This window comes from Athene noctua, chromosome 14 (assembly GCF_965140245.1).
Source record: "Athene noctua chromosome 14, bAthNoc1.hap1.1, whole genome shotgun sequence".
Classification (NCBI taxonomy): Eukaryota; Metazoa; Chordata; class Aves; order Strigiformes; family Strigidae; genus Athene; species Athene noctua.
Window position 1 is genome coordinate 15,019,259 of NC_134050.1, and position 13,403 is coordinate 15,032,661.

At 33.8% G+C, this 13,403-nt stretch overlaps 1 protein-coding gene across 7 annotated transcripts in view; it reads right to left on the reverse strand.

The window, feature by feature from the left end:
• The window catches only part of PLEKHA7 (pleckstrin homology domain containing A7), a 160,378-nt gene that overhangs the window by 18,485 nt on the left and 128,490 nt on the right, over positions 1-13,403 (reverse strand). For all 7 annotated transcript variants that reach the window (XM_074918711.1, XM_074918710.1, XM_074918709.1 and 4 more), the window contains 5 exons: positions 12,199-12,252; positions 6,433-6,501; positions 6,192-6,272; positions 4,757-4,906; positions 2,816-2,917 (listed from right to left, as the gene is read on the reverse strand). In XM_074918711.1, the coding sequence (XP_074774812.1) occupies positions 2,816-2,917; positions 4,757-4,906; positions 6,192-6,272; positions 6,433-6,501; positions 12,199-12,252 (456 nt within the window). The remainder of the gene's footprint in view (positions 1-2,815; positions 2,918-4,756; positions 4,907-6,191; positions 6,273-6,432; positions 6,502-12,198; positions 12,253-13,403) is intronic.

Here is a 13,403-nt window from a genome sequence, read left to right on the forward strand (position 1 = left end):
TGTGCTTTGCAGAGGCTTTCCAGGAGGAAAGAAAGGGAAGCTTTGTCTACACTGTGAACTCCACCTTCAACTGAATCTTGCAGCCAGAGGCCTTGGCGACTGAAGCCACGACTTCAGTCAGATGTTCAATGCAATTGTCATAAATACCTATTCTCATCTGCTAAATCAAAGCCTGGTAATTCTGTCCTTGGAAATTGTCATTACAAATAAACTTAGTAAAATCAAGAGGAAAACAATATTATTAAAGAAAGCAGAAGGCAGGGAAACACTTTAGTTAAGAATTGCTTACAACTTGCTCAAGAACTCTAGAATCCCATCACTTGCCATAAGCTACAAAATAACTGTTAATTAATCCTATAAGCCTGAAAGAGAAAAACTTTAGTAAAAGCTTTTACACCTCATAGAGCTAAGGAAGGCATATAAATTGCTTTCCACTTTCTGTCTTAGATCAGAAAATATGTTCAGCCAGGTTACAGATCAGCAAACAGGGTGCCAAGAACACAAACATTTAAATGATGGAGAATGTTATTTGCCCGTAGCAAACTCACTCGATAGATGGGATGTATCTTGAAAGACTGTCAGGATACAAACTATAAATTTGCACATTTCATTTCATTTTTCTGAGATTAATCACACTACAAGGAACCAAATGATGGATTTACCATAATCAAGCCTCAGAACTGGTTAAAAAAACCCCACATGTACAAAAAAATCCTGCTTCTAAAACCACTGAGAAATTGCTCGATAAGTAATGTACAAAAAGTCAGGAGATCTTTTAATATTATTTCTTCCCATTACTTAAATATTGATGTGAAGAGAATTTTTTAGATCAAAAATGGAATAGATCTAAAAGATAAACAGATGAATTTATTTTTAAATTATGAAAGCCAAGATTGCTGTTTATGAAAGGGTATAAAAATATTTCATGGGCAAGCATGAAAAGGTAACTTGCAGAGATAAATCGATTTCTCTAACTTCCTTCACACAGCAACATAATTTAGAATGATTTATAAAACCAGGAGAAACACCAACTAAAAAGTTATCACTGATAAAATACCACATCTCAGTTAATTTCAGCATGCCCAGATCTCTCCAACCCTTAAGCAAAAGACAATGAAGGTACACTCTTAAGAGCAAGATTTACTCTGACCAAGCTGCTTGAAACATTTAGGTTTGAATCTCTTAACTAGTGCCATATAGAAATAACAGTAGCTGCTTCCTACAGCAACTGAAGCCTGCAAATTTACTGAATTTTTAATAATATTCCATGAAAACTGCATCTTTTAAAATACAGCGTGTATTAATTTAGTGCTACTGGAAAATACTAGATAAACAGTCTTGAATCTACATACCCTTGGGCAGACATCAAAAAACCCCCTCTTAACTAGTATGGATACTTCAAGTGAGTTTTAAGAATATTCAGTACTTTCTGAAAAGATCAGGTCCCCTTAGCATCCCTGAAACAGGTATTCAGAAACACTTTTTAAAGTCTTAGCCAAACTTACCTATGCATACATATATATATACACATATATATGTAAATATACACACACAAAAGACATAGCATGCATGTGTGTGTGCATGCATGTGCATTTTTTATAATTATGTGATACGAGATGATAAAACTGAGTTAACATTTTTTCTGTACAAACTGCATTCCCTTCTATGTGTTGAATCGCATGCCATATATCCAGTATTTTACTCAATGCACAACTGAAAATTCTTTGTTAAAGTACTTAAACAAAGTATATTTTATTTAAACCTATAATTTCCCTTTGTTAAACAAAATAACTTCATACAGGGATGATTTTATTCAGAAGTCCTAGGGGTATTTTAGGAGATATGTATTCTATAGCTGAACTCAATTACATAATATTCTGGCTCTAGAAACTGAATCACTCTCCTCCACCTCCCAAAATTAAAAGTAAACTAAAATAGACTTTGAAGATGCAATCTAAAGAAGTTTTACAACTCTTGCTTTGATACAAAACACTTATCCGTTAATAGTGAAAATAAATAAGACTTCAATTCATATCTGATCAGATATTCATTGCAAATGATAAATTTGGTGAGCTCTTTTGGTCCAGGATATTTGGAAAAGTAGGCTAAGGTCTGAGCAAAATGCATACATTAGCTTTGTTCCTTGCATTTTGTATTTTAAATAAATGTGTTCGGCTTAAACACAGCTGTATTCCTTGCTCTAAGATTAAAATCACCAGTTGTAAGTAGAAATCATCCGGTATGCCACATCCAGTTCAGCAAAGAGAATAATTTAGTTTCAAACAAATCTTTGTAAGATTCAAAACTGAATAACTGATTTAAAACCAAGATGCCTTTCAATTACTGATGCCTGTTAAACGTTTACTCCGCTTCACAAAACAATCTACAAAGATAAATCTTCCATAAATAGAAGAACACGACAAAGAACAAGTAATGACAATAATAAGCTAGTGACTGATGTTCTTAAAAATGGATAAAGAAGCAACAATGTCAGATCAAATAAATGGGAGACTAAGAAGTCCTGCATAGTCTTATAAATTAAAGACGTTATCAATGTCAAGATGTCAGCATGTAATAAAAACATAATAAAATAATGACAAATTTGCATAGACAATTTAGGAGAAACTTTTACACATGCTGCAATATAACTAGTTACTGCACAGCTATACTGTTACAAGGCCTGAACTTTGCAAACCAAACTATGTGACAGTTGAATACAGTGCAAAAATTGCAGAGAATTTCTCTTATGAGATGATTGTTCCAAGTTCAGATAAAATCATCTCATAAGTAAACCAGTGTCTGGAAATGGACTCACCTGAGATACCAATGAACTATTCATCTGTTCCTGTAAGGCTTTTTTCAGCTGGCTCACATCCTTTTCTAACTTCAGATATTCATTCCAGGCATTTTCCATTTCCTGTTATCAGAGGGAATACGCTAATTCAACATTACAATAAACTTTGAAATCACTCTATCCATTCCCTAATTGAGCACCAAAGTGGTTTTAAGATGGGGGTGTTCTATTAGGAAAAGAAGCAAAAAAATCCATTTTGCAGTCTACATTTTTGCTTAGAGTTGATGATAAACTTCAAAATGCTTTATAATAGCTTGTAAGATCAAGTCAGGAATTCCTAGTTAAAAAAATTCTGGCCAGCTCCCTCACACAAAACCATTTAAGTATTAAACTGGCATGTGATAGAATCTGAACTATGACTAATATGCTATGAAGGAATCAAGTCTATTCCAGTTCCATTTCCTTTTACTTTACTTCTCTACTTAAAACAAGTTTATAATTAAAATCCAGTCACCTGAACCAGAACTTTTGTTTTAAAACACAAAGCAGGTTATCCTTTAAAAGACCTACAGGCTGTGCTGTAATGGTATTAGAAGTGAACAAACAAGCAGACACCTGGAAAATAAGGCCATCCAATCACCCTTACTTGACTTAGATTATTTCTAGCATCCATGGCACCACAGTCTGCCTTCTGACTCAGAACTGAGAAAAATCAAGTTTTTTGAGCATTTTTATGTAAGGAATGGTGGAATAGGCATTTTCTCTGAAGTCGAGAACAGAGATCACTTGGGAGTTGAGGGGAAGAAATAATGGAGGTCTCTGAAACCATGAGTGGCATGGAGAGAGTAGATAATGACTGACTGTTCCCCATCCTTTCTCATACAAGAGTAAGGGTCTATCACATGAAACATGTACAAGTCATGCTCAAAACAAATAAAAGTAAGTGGCTGTCCATGCAGTGGGAAAAAGATCTGTGCAATACCTTTCCAAATGATGTTTTGGATGCAAACGGTTCACACAATTTAAGAGTGGACTGAATAGGTTCTTGGAAATGAGATCTACTGAGAATTACTAGATAGAAAAAACCCCCCCAACAATCTCAAGAATTCTCCAAGCAGAAAACAGTTGGAAGCTGGAGTGGTTATGACAGGAAATACTACCCACATCTCCTGTCCTTACTCTTCCCTAAGCATCTGCTTATGCCCACTTCTGAAGCCAGAAACCTGGGCTAGGAGGAGCCTGGAACTGGACCAGTACAGCCATTCTTACAATTACTTGCTATTTACACCCCCGATTAAAGTTTAAATGCTGTCTGTGGAAGTCATACATTTTCTACAGGCACAAGATACTACATATATACATTTAAATAACATTGGTATTTTAATGATCAGATCTTAGTTTAGGAAAAGTGTTCATGCAATTCTAGAAAAAAATCTTATGAAGAGCTAGTCCCATATTCATTAAGAAGTAGGAATAATATAGTGAGTCCACAACACCCAGGTTCAATATACTCTGTTTCATAGCCAACTGTTAGTAATATTTTATTAATAAAAATGTAACATGAAATTGCATTTGAATTTTATTAAGTCATAATAGCAACTGTAAATTTTGACTAAAATATCAACAAATTTTCTCAATTCCTTTTTCCCTGGAAAAATACCATGGAAGCACATTTCTATTTTCAAAGCACTCGCTGAAAGATTTGCAATTTAAGCCCCATATATAAATGGAAAAAGGTATAAAAAAGGGGGTTTAGCTTTTGTTTGGGAGGAGGTGGGAAGGAAGCATTGAAAAGGAAAGCTGGAGAGATCGGTTTACATTTTTTTGTTCTGGTTTAGTATCCTGTACCTTAACCAAATCAGTTCAGAACAAGACTTAACTCCTCTATCCAATGAACAATACAGTTTTACTCTTAACTGGTGTTTTAGTTATGGTTTTCTTGAAACAACCAAAACCACGTACTGTTGAAACTTTGGATATTTCAGCCCGAATATGTATCAGATCCTCTTGCAAAAGTCTCTGCTGGTAAGAAATTTTTTCTACATGTTGTGGTTGGTCTTTGTATTGCTCCATCTGCCTGTGTAAAACCTCTAAAACAGACTCCAGCTGATCCTAAAAAGAAGAAGATGGCAGTAAGCTTACAACATTTACATGGAATTTTACAGATCTACCTGCAGAAATATAGAAGTTGTTTTCCAAAGCCACTAGAGGTTAGGATTGGCCTCCTGTTGTGGAGACTAAGATGTAAATGAAAGAGTGCAAGAGCCTTAATTAACTATTATAACCAAAATTATCTGATATTTTCCATTTAATCTTTCCATTAGGTAACCAAATGTGGAAAACACAAAGCACTGAGAAGGGAATTTTTCTATTTATAGTCTGTAAAAACCTGTAATTTACAGTTTCAGAAAAATTCCCTTAAGCAGTGCAGAACTGTGACAGCCCTACCACAGCACAGCATTAGCTGTTTATTTAAGGATAGGTTCTTATTCACTGATATAGTTGAATTAGCCATGTGAGGAATTAAAATATTGTCTAAAACATGAAGCAAGCCCAATTCATTCCATCAGGACTAAGTAACGCTGGGTCATTTTTGCACAGTAGCTCTTCTGAAGAATCCACCTGGACAGTACTTTCATTTTAAAACAGATTTTTTTCTGCACCACCTCAATTTGTTGACAGCTATAGCTCATAGGCAGTGGAGCAGATAAAGATACATACAGGAAGGAAAGACTAGGAAAGGCCAACCATTTTGTTATTGGTTACTATTTGAACTCTGACTTGAATGTGCACAGCAGAAAGGAGGGGGGTTCCAACTACGAACTTGTCACAGAAAATATTTCAGGACTTTAATCATAACCCTCAGAACTAAGTTCACAGTACTATATATAAACCAGCGTACATTTCTGAAATTATTACTAATTTGAAAAGTTCTCCCTTCTCTCACTCATTTTTCTTTAACAGACAAAACAACAAAACATCACGCAAGTCACAGAGTGAGTTCAATATGGTAGCACACCGCTACTTATACAAACATTTTTTTGTGCAAGTGAGCATAACTGCAAATGAAACATGACTCAGTCTCCCACCATATACATATTAAGACATAAAGCAAAATTACAGAGAAAGTGTATGTACCCCAATTTGTAATAAATGCCAAAAAATTAAATGTATATGGCTTTAAAACATTCATTTTTAAAAACATGTTTTCTAAAAGTGGGTACTCAAACCTAACATGAAAAAAATTCTTTTCCTTATGTAAGTTTATACACGTGTCCAAAGAAAATGATAACAATGCGAGCAGCATCCTGTAATTTGATTTGTTTTGTTTGCAATACCATATTTTATGACTAGATGAAAGTTATTTATTTCATAAAACTCTTTTTAATTTACTAACTTTATTTTCCTTAAGGGCTCTTATTTTGTCCTCCAAATCCTGCAGAATTCTGTCCTGCTCACAGAAAATGCTTAGCTTGACCTGAAAATTAAATCATATAAATAATATTAGATTTTAAAAACCAAGCAGAAAAGTCTCCACTAGCAATATTTTGCCCTAAAGAGCATAAAAACGTGAACACATAACAGTACAACATAAACGGAATAATGTAAGAGGTTCTGAAGTGGTATGTGATACTTACATCAGTATCACTTTCTGCAATCTTGACAGGTTTTGTACTTCGTTCTTTTAACGTGTCACGTCCTGTCACCTAAGAGGAACAAGTTTAACATCTGAGAAATTTGTTGCAAACTAAAACCTAATTATGCTTCAACAATGAAAAGTTTTGTTAAATATTCACGTTTATTAACAACGATGAGTAAAATTTTTGGATACAAGTCTTTCTAAATATGACTTCAGTTTTATAAAAATGTTATCAGAAAGGATTAGTAGGTTTATGAGGCTATTTAATAACTTTTACAGTAGCTTAAAATTCTGTACTAAAGAGTATAATCCCACCTGTCTATGGTTACAAAGGTTCTGTTCCTGCAGAACCTAGCAGTTTTAACAGTTCAGCTTTAATGGCTTTCTTGAAGCCAAAGACTTGGAAGTTCCTTTAAATGTCTGGCTGCAAGAATAGCAGCATTAATGACTGAAAATACAACTTTTTTGCAACTATTTCATTCTACAAAGGATAGTGTCTTCCATAGTATAGGGTGAAATTTATTAAAGATAGACTGCTATAAAAGTGCTACAATGGAATTAAAAGTAATTAATTATTTTGACATGTTTATAGTATACCAAATCTCTCATTCCATAAAAGACTGGTTTCATATTCAATTTCTGGTGAGAAGATTATCTTCTCACGTAACACAGTTTTTAAATCAGTACAGCAACTATACTATTTTATACTTCCAACCTTCACAACAATCTTAAAATGAAGGCATGTCTATTTCTGCAGAAAAGTTTATTATTTCCACTGTCTACATGGGACCCTTTTTGTGAATAAATGAGATTAAGAAAATGGTAATATAATACATCTCATTAATCATAGAGTTTTTAAAAGCTTTAAAATCTAATGACAGTATTACTTAATTAGAACACTTTTAAAGGATTCATTAAAGCAAATACTCTCTTACCAAAGAAACACCTGGTGTTTATAAGTATAGTACTCATATACAGTATGCTTCCATTCATATAAAGATGAGAGTTAATGAATAAAAATTCACCTAAATATTGTATTTAATAATATAAGAGCAGCAGTTTTAATGTAAAAGCAGAAGTTGTTGGCTTTTTTGGTGGGGTAGAAGGGGTAGTTTGCTTTGTTACTGACTGGCAATCTCCAGACTTGAGGCTACATAGTTTACTTAATTAACAAACAGGATCATGCCAGCTCTCTTAAAGCAATTAAATTTTACTGTAAGTGTAGATAAATTTTTGATACAACCTCAGTTTCTCATCTAACATGCTACATGAAGTTAGCCATCTATACATAATATTTTCAAATAACAAAGTCGTTTTAAGACAGTAGAACATGGTCATCATTTAGGTTTACCATCTTCTCCAATGGCAGACTCCATTCAAAGACTTATCATGTGTTTTCATGTGATGAAATGTTACTTCACCACCAGCAAAATCAAAAGTGTTTACTGACTCTCAAAACTTTCGATTTTTGGATATTTTCAACGAAGGTGTGTTTTATATAAGAAAAATCCTTTCTTTCAAAAGTATTAATTGGATTACTTAATAACAACAAATAATTAATATAAGCATAAATACTAGCATGTCAAAGTAATAATTTTGCATAGTTAATTACCTGCAATCTAAGAGAAGGCAAAAACCTTTTTCAAAGCAATGCAATTAACATAAAAACCAGAGTCTACACATTTTGAGGATATTTTAAATTACATAATCAGAACTGTAAAGAATTTGTTAATTATCAAGCAGTGAATATGAGAACATAATGAATATTTAGCATGCGTTCACTTTCCAAAATTACACATAGGAATCACTACTTGACACAATCATTTTCAAAACATGATAAAATGAAACCAAACACTGAGTTCAGCCATAATTTCACATACAGACTCCAAAATGGGGGTGGGGGGGGTGGGGGTGGAAGAAGGAAAGAAAAAAAAGGAAAGAAAAAAAAAAAAAGTCTTGCATAAAGCTTTACTGTTTACCATAAGACACCTGTAAAAGCCAGAATATGTAAACATTGACTGCTATTAAAAGCAATGGGATGGGTGCATATCAGATGCAAGCAGTCTTACATGTATACTGGATAGTAACCCTTGTGCTGAGTTCTTTAGCACTTTGTATATCATGTTGATCAGAGGTCCATTATTTTCTATCTGTTTCAAACAAAAGTTTAGTAATAGCTTGTTACAGATGTAAAAATTAAAACCCCCAAGCCTTACAACGCAAAACTCCATGAGCAGCAGTAATCCATGCTCTTACGTCACACTGATCCTTGAGGTTTATAGTCTATATAATCTGCCATTACAGAAGCTACAACTGGATATCTACCTATCTTGTTATGTTGTGGGTAGATTGTTCATACAACCATAAGACTTTTTTACTCTTGCAAAACATACGTACAAATACACAACACAAAACAGGTTTTGCTCAGACTTGTCCAACTGCAGTTTGAAGAGTGTTGGGAATTCCAGTAAGAAGATATTTTCTGCCACGTAATACGTAGTAACGCTTGCACCAACAACTCTATACTGATAATTTGAGCAACCTAGTTAAAACCTCAGTGAAAAAAGTTATTTCAATCACGCTTACCCTTCCTCCCACAACAAATACCTGCCATTCACTATTTCCTTCGTTATCTGCGTGGCACAAGCTTACACTAGCAACCTCTTTCACCTGCAACAGAAACTAAACAGCTTCAGATATTACAGTATGACTGCAGAAGGACAATTCAGGACCACTGCTGAACTGCTCAGAGGGCCCCAGACCTGCTTCAGCTGATTGCACAATTTGTACCTAGTGACACAAACTTTCCTATACTTCCTCCTCCATATTTTGTACAACCTGCTTGGCAATGTCAGCAAAGTATTCTGGCCATATATAATGCCCGTCCTTTCCTCCTGTAGCTTTCAACAACTTGATTTCACAGTCACAAAAAGGGAAGATGGCTTCATCACTTCTGTTTCCCTTTATCCGCAAAGTCATCTTAGAAGCTTGTGGGGAAAATTGAGTTTTTCTTTCCTTTGCTCTTCCTGTCTGCTTTTCTAATACAGGGTCTACCCACTTTAGAGATTAAAAAATTAACTGTGCAAACACAACTGTGGAAACCTGTTTCCAGAAGAGGCATGGTTATGCTATAGCATACACGTACACTATTTCTTTCATGCTCCAGATACCTCTATTTCATGAGTGAAAAAAGAATATATTTGAACAATTTAGGGGGAAAAAAAAATCATAATCTAAGGGTAATATTGTTAACGGAAACCTCCACAACATGTGGTATTTGGCAAGTTCAAAATTATCAGTAATTTTTCCTCACAGTGTGAGTAAACAGTCTTTAGACTTTTTTTAAAAGTCAGAACTAGCTCGCATGGAAAACTACTGAAATGGATTAATATCTCTAAAGCATTTCTATTTAATTTATACTTATGCTATGACAATACACTGTAATGTTGAACAATATAATCTTGGTATTAACATAAAAATTGTTTCTTATATAATATTTTTAAACTCTTAAATAATAAAAAATAGGCTCATATAAAAGGATAAAAGCAAGAGAGGGACAAAATATGTCAGTAATGATGAATTACTAAACGGTGTGTAACCAGTTACTGTAATCAGTTCTAGTACTATGGCATACATGATGCCATTTTTATTAATTGCTTGATCATTATTCCATGTTGAAAAATTGTATTTTGAAACCTCTAAGAAGAAAGATCTTCAGAAATAATGGATTTAGTGAAAAGAAAAAAGTTTAACTCCAGTTCTAAAATCTTTGGTCCTATGTGAAACTGTTTAATTAGAGTGGGTCTATCTCAAAGTCCAATGAAGTAAAGAGAGAGACCTGGATTAACAGACATTCTAGCTAAGTCATCAGTGTCTTAAATGAAAGGTACAAAGTATATTAACTGTGAATTTGCCATATTGCACCATTAGCAATTCAATATGTAATTTACGTAGTTCATCCAGCGCTCTATTCTTTTTTCCTCACACTCCAAAACAAAGCATCTCTAAGTTTAGTGGCAAAGCAGAAATGTAACCAGTACAAAGACACCTTCTCGAGTTTCACCGTGGTCTCTTTAATCTCTCAACAACCTGATCTGAATTTTCACATTTCCAGACCACTACCAAAGGAAGGTTATTAAGAAATGCCCATTTTGAGAAATTACATCATTCTTATGGAAACACACTTGACAGTTTTACTGTCAAGATTTTCACAAAAAGGGAACTAACGCTAAGTTTTTTTTCACAGAAAGATCAGGTGCCCCCAAACATTTCTCTTTCTGGTTGCTTTCATCAGATGCTACACAGGCTGCAGGAAGGCACAAGGGGAGCTCCTGGAAGACCAAACAGCTCTTCATGTCCCAGATTGCAACAAATCAATCCAGATGGAATCCACCACAAAGTTAAAAACACATCTTAATAATTTTGCTAAGCATGAAACATTTTCAGGGGCTTATACTGTGCCTACTTTTAACTGTGAAAATGGTTGTTTTATAATGGACAAAACACTCTGTTTATTAATAATTTCTCAAATTGTAGGACTTTTAAAATTGAAATTTGTCATAAAATTCAGCTGAAGGCTTGGGATGCAGTTACATTTGGCAAAGTCACGAACAAACCAAGCAAAAGGCCTAAAGTGACATTTGCCCAACTAATTTTATATTTGTGTATTAAAAATTGCAACAATTTACATATTTGATTATTGAAACTATATATACCACATATATTATGTGATAAATATTCTATATACATATGACACTATACATAAGTGTAATATGGATGACTAGTATTTTCCATTGATATATTTGGTTATATATTCAGCCATTAAAACATAAGATAAAATTGAAATATGCATACTAATAGGTTCACTCAGCTCATTAGTTGCATAAAGGCAACACCCCACGGCATCAGTGAGAACTATGTACATGCAAACAATAAGGATAACAAGGCGTCAAATTTCACTCCATACCATTTGTTTTATATATGGTGAGATATCCTATACACCACAGAAAGTGGTAGACCACTTTGCTAAGCAGAACGATCATATTTTTTCGTTGTGTTTTTTTTTTTCTTCAAAACCTGCTCTTAATAAGATTTGCTATCAAATTGCCACCTATCAGGTACACCAGATACAGAAGTAACCTAGTGTAGACAGATGCTCAGTATCTTCTTTTTTTTTTTTTTTTTTTTAAGAAAAATATCACGTAGGCAGATTATATCTATGGATGAATGGATGAATGAGTGCGCTGGAAATCTCTTAGCTCCAATAATATGACAAAAATGATAGGTGCTAATTAATCACCACATTTTCACAAGAAAGCAAGACACTATAAATACAGCATATGATAAAAACAATGAAAGCTCAAGAAGATTTAAAGGTAAAAAGCTGGATTAAAAGAACACCCTGTTTTAACTTTGAGGAGCTGACTTAATATTGGTTCTAATACTACAGCAGGCAAACATTTTGAATGAGTTTTTTTCTCTGATTTCACTAAACCCACATAATATCATTCATCTGGAGTACCATTAACACAAGTTCTTCCTAGAAGCTGAAGCAATTAACATTTTCTGAGTTTGCATTTTAATTGTATAGTCACTACTATAAAGACACTCAATATTCTAAGCACAACAGTCATGGCAAAAGACATAGTTTCCATCTCTGAACAGAAGGTGATTTGAAAACCTGTAAGTACAAAGATGATATATGAAAGACCACTGGGTTAAAAAAAAAAAACAACAATGGAAGTAGACTCCTAAAATATCTTACCTTTAGATCCAAATACTCCAAATCCTTTTTCAACTGGATATAAGTGTCATCCGCCTTCAGGTAAGTACATAGGGAAAAAAGCAATGCAATGTATTTGAATGTTTGAAACAATTTCAGAATACTTGGATTGGTTATATAAGAAAATGGATGAAACAGGAAACGAAAAACAGAGTAGGAAGTACATAAAAAAGCACACTTGCTCCACCAGCATATTGCTATTTACAGATGAAAAATGGGCAAAATATTTCCCAAGAATATTAGTACCTTGTGCCCACCCTCCAATCACAGAGATTTGAGTTTTCCATGAGACATGTAACTGGAACAATAGATTTTCAGAAGTTATTTTTGCAAGACCAATTTCTACTGACTATCCCTTCATTGAAAAAGTTATAGTGTTGTCCTCTAGCAAATATGTCTTTTTGGGAGAAGAAAAGACTTGTACCTAACTGAATGTTAGATGTAACTAGATAACAGATATAACTCATATAACAAATCATTAGAATACTTTTGGTCCCATTTCATACACATTTTAAGATATTAATTTCTTTATTCAGGGAAAGTATGAAATAAGTTTTGGGAATAAAATACTGAAAAAGATCTCACTTATATGATTAGAGAATCCATTTTGTCTTTTAAGTAACAGCACTCAATCCGATCCTTACTTTTCATTGGCTCACCTGTAATTGCTATCAGCTTAATTTTATAGTTACATTCACTTAGCAACATCTTCATTACAGTCACTTCATGAAAAGCATGCACAGCAGTCATAACAAAGTTACTTCTCCTTTTTTTCAGAAGAGGTATTTGCAATACAGAATAAAGTTTAACTGTTGCAAATGTGCTTTGTAGTCAGACAAAATGCCCCCAAATTCCTAGAATTTTTAATACTATTTGAGCAGGATTTTATATCCTGGGTACATTAAATTTCAGAACAAAAGAAAAACACAACTATATCTTTTCTCAAGTTTTGAGCCAATGAGAATGTGTAGTTAAAAAAAGCCACCTTTATGCCATAAAATCAATAGATCACACTTGCATTTCTTTAGAGGTGTTCACTTACAATTCTTGTCCGATCAGCTTGTAAGTCTGACTGAGGACTCAACTAGAAAGTCTGCCCATTTTTGGAGAAATCCCTTTTACTATCACCCATCTTAGTGCAATTGTTCTGTAGGTGAGGTAAGTTAGGAAATTAAACTTTTCCAAGT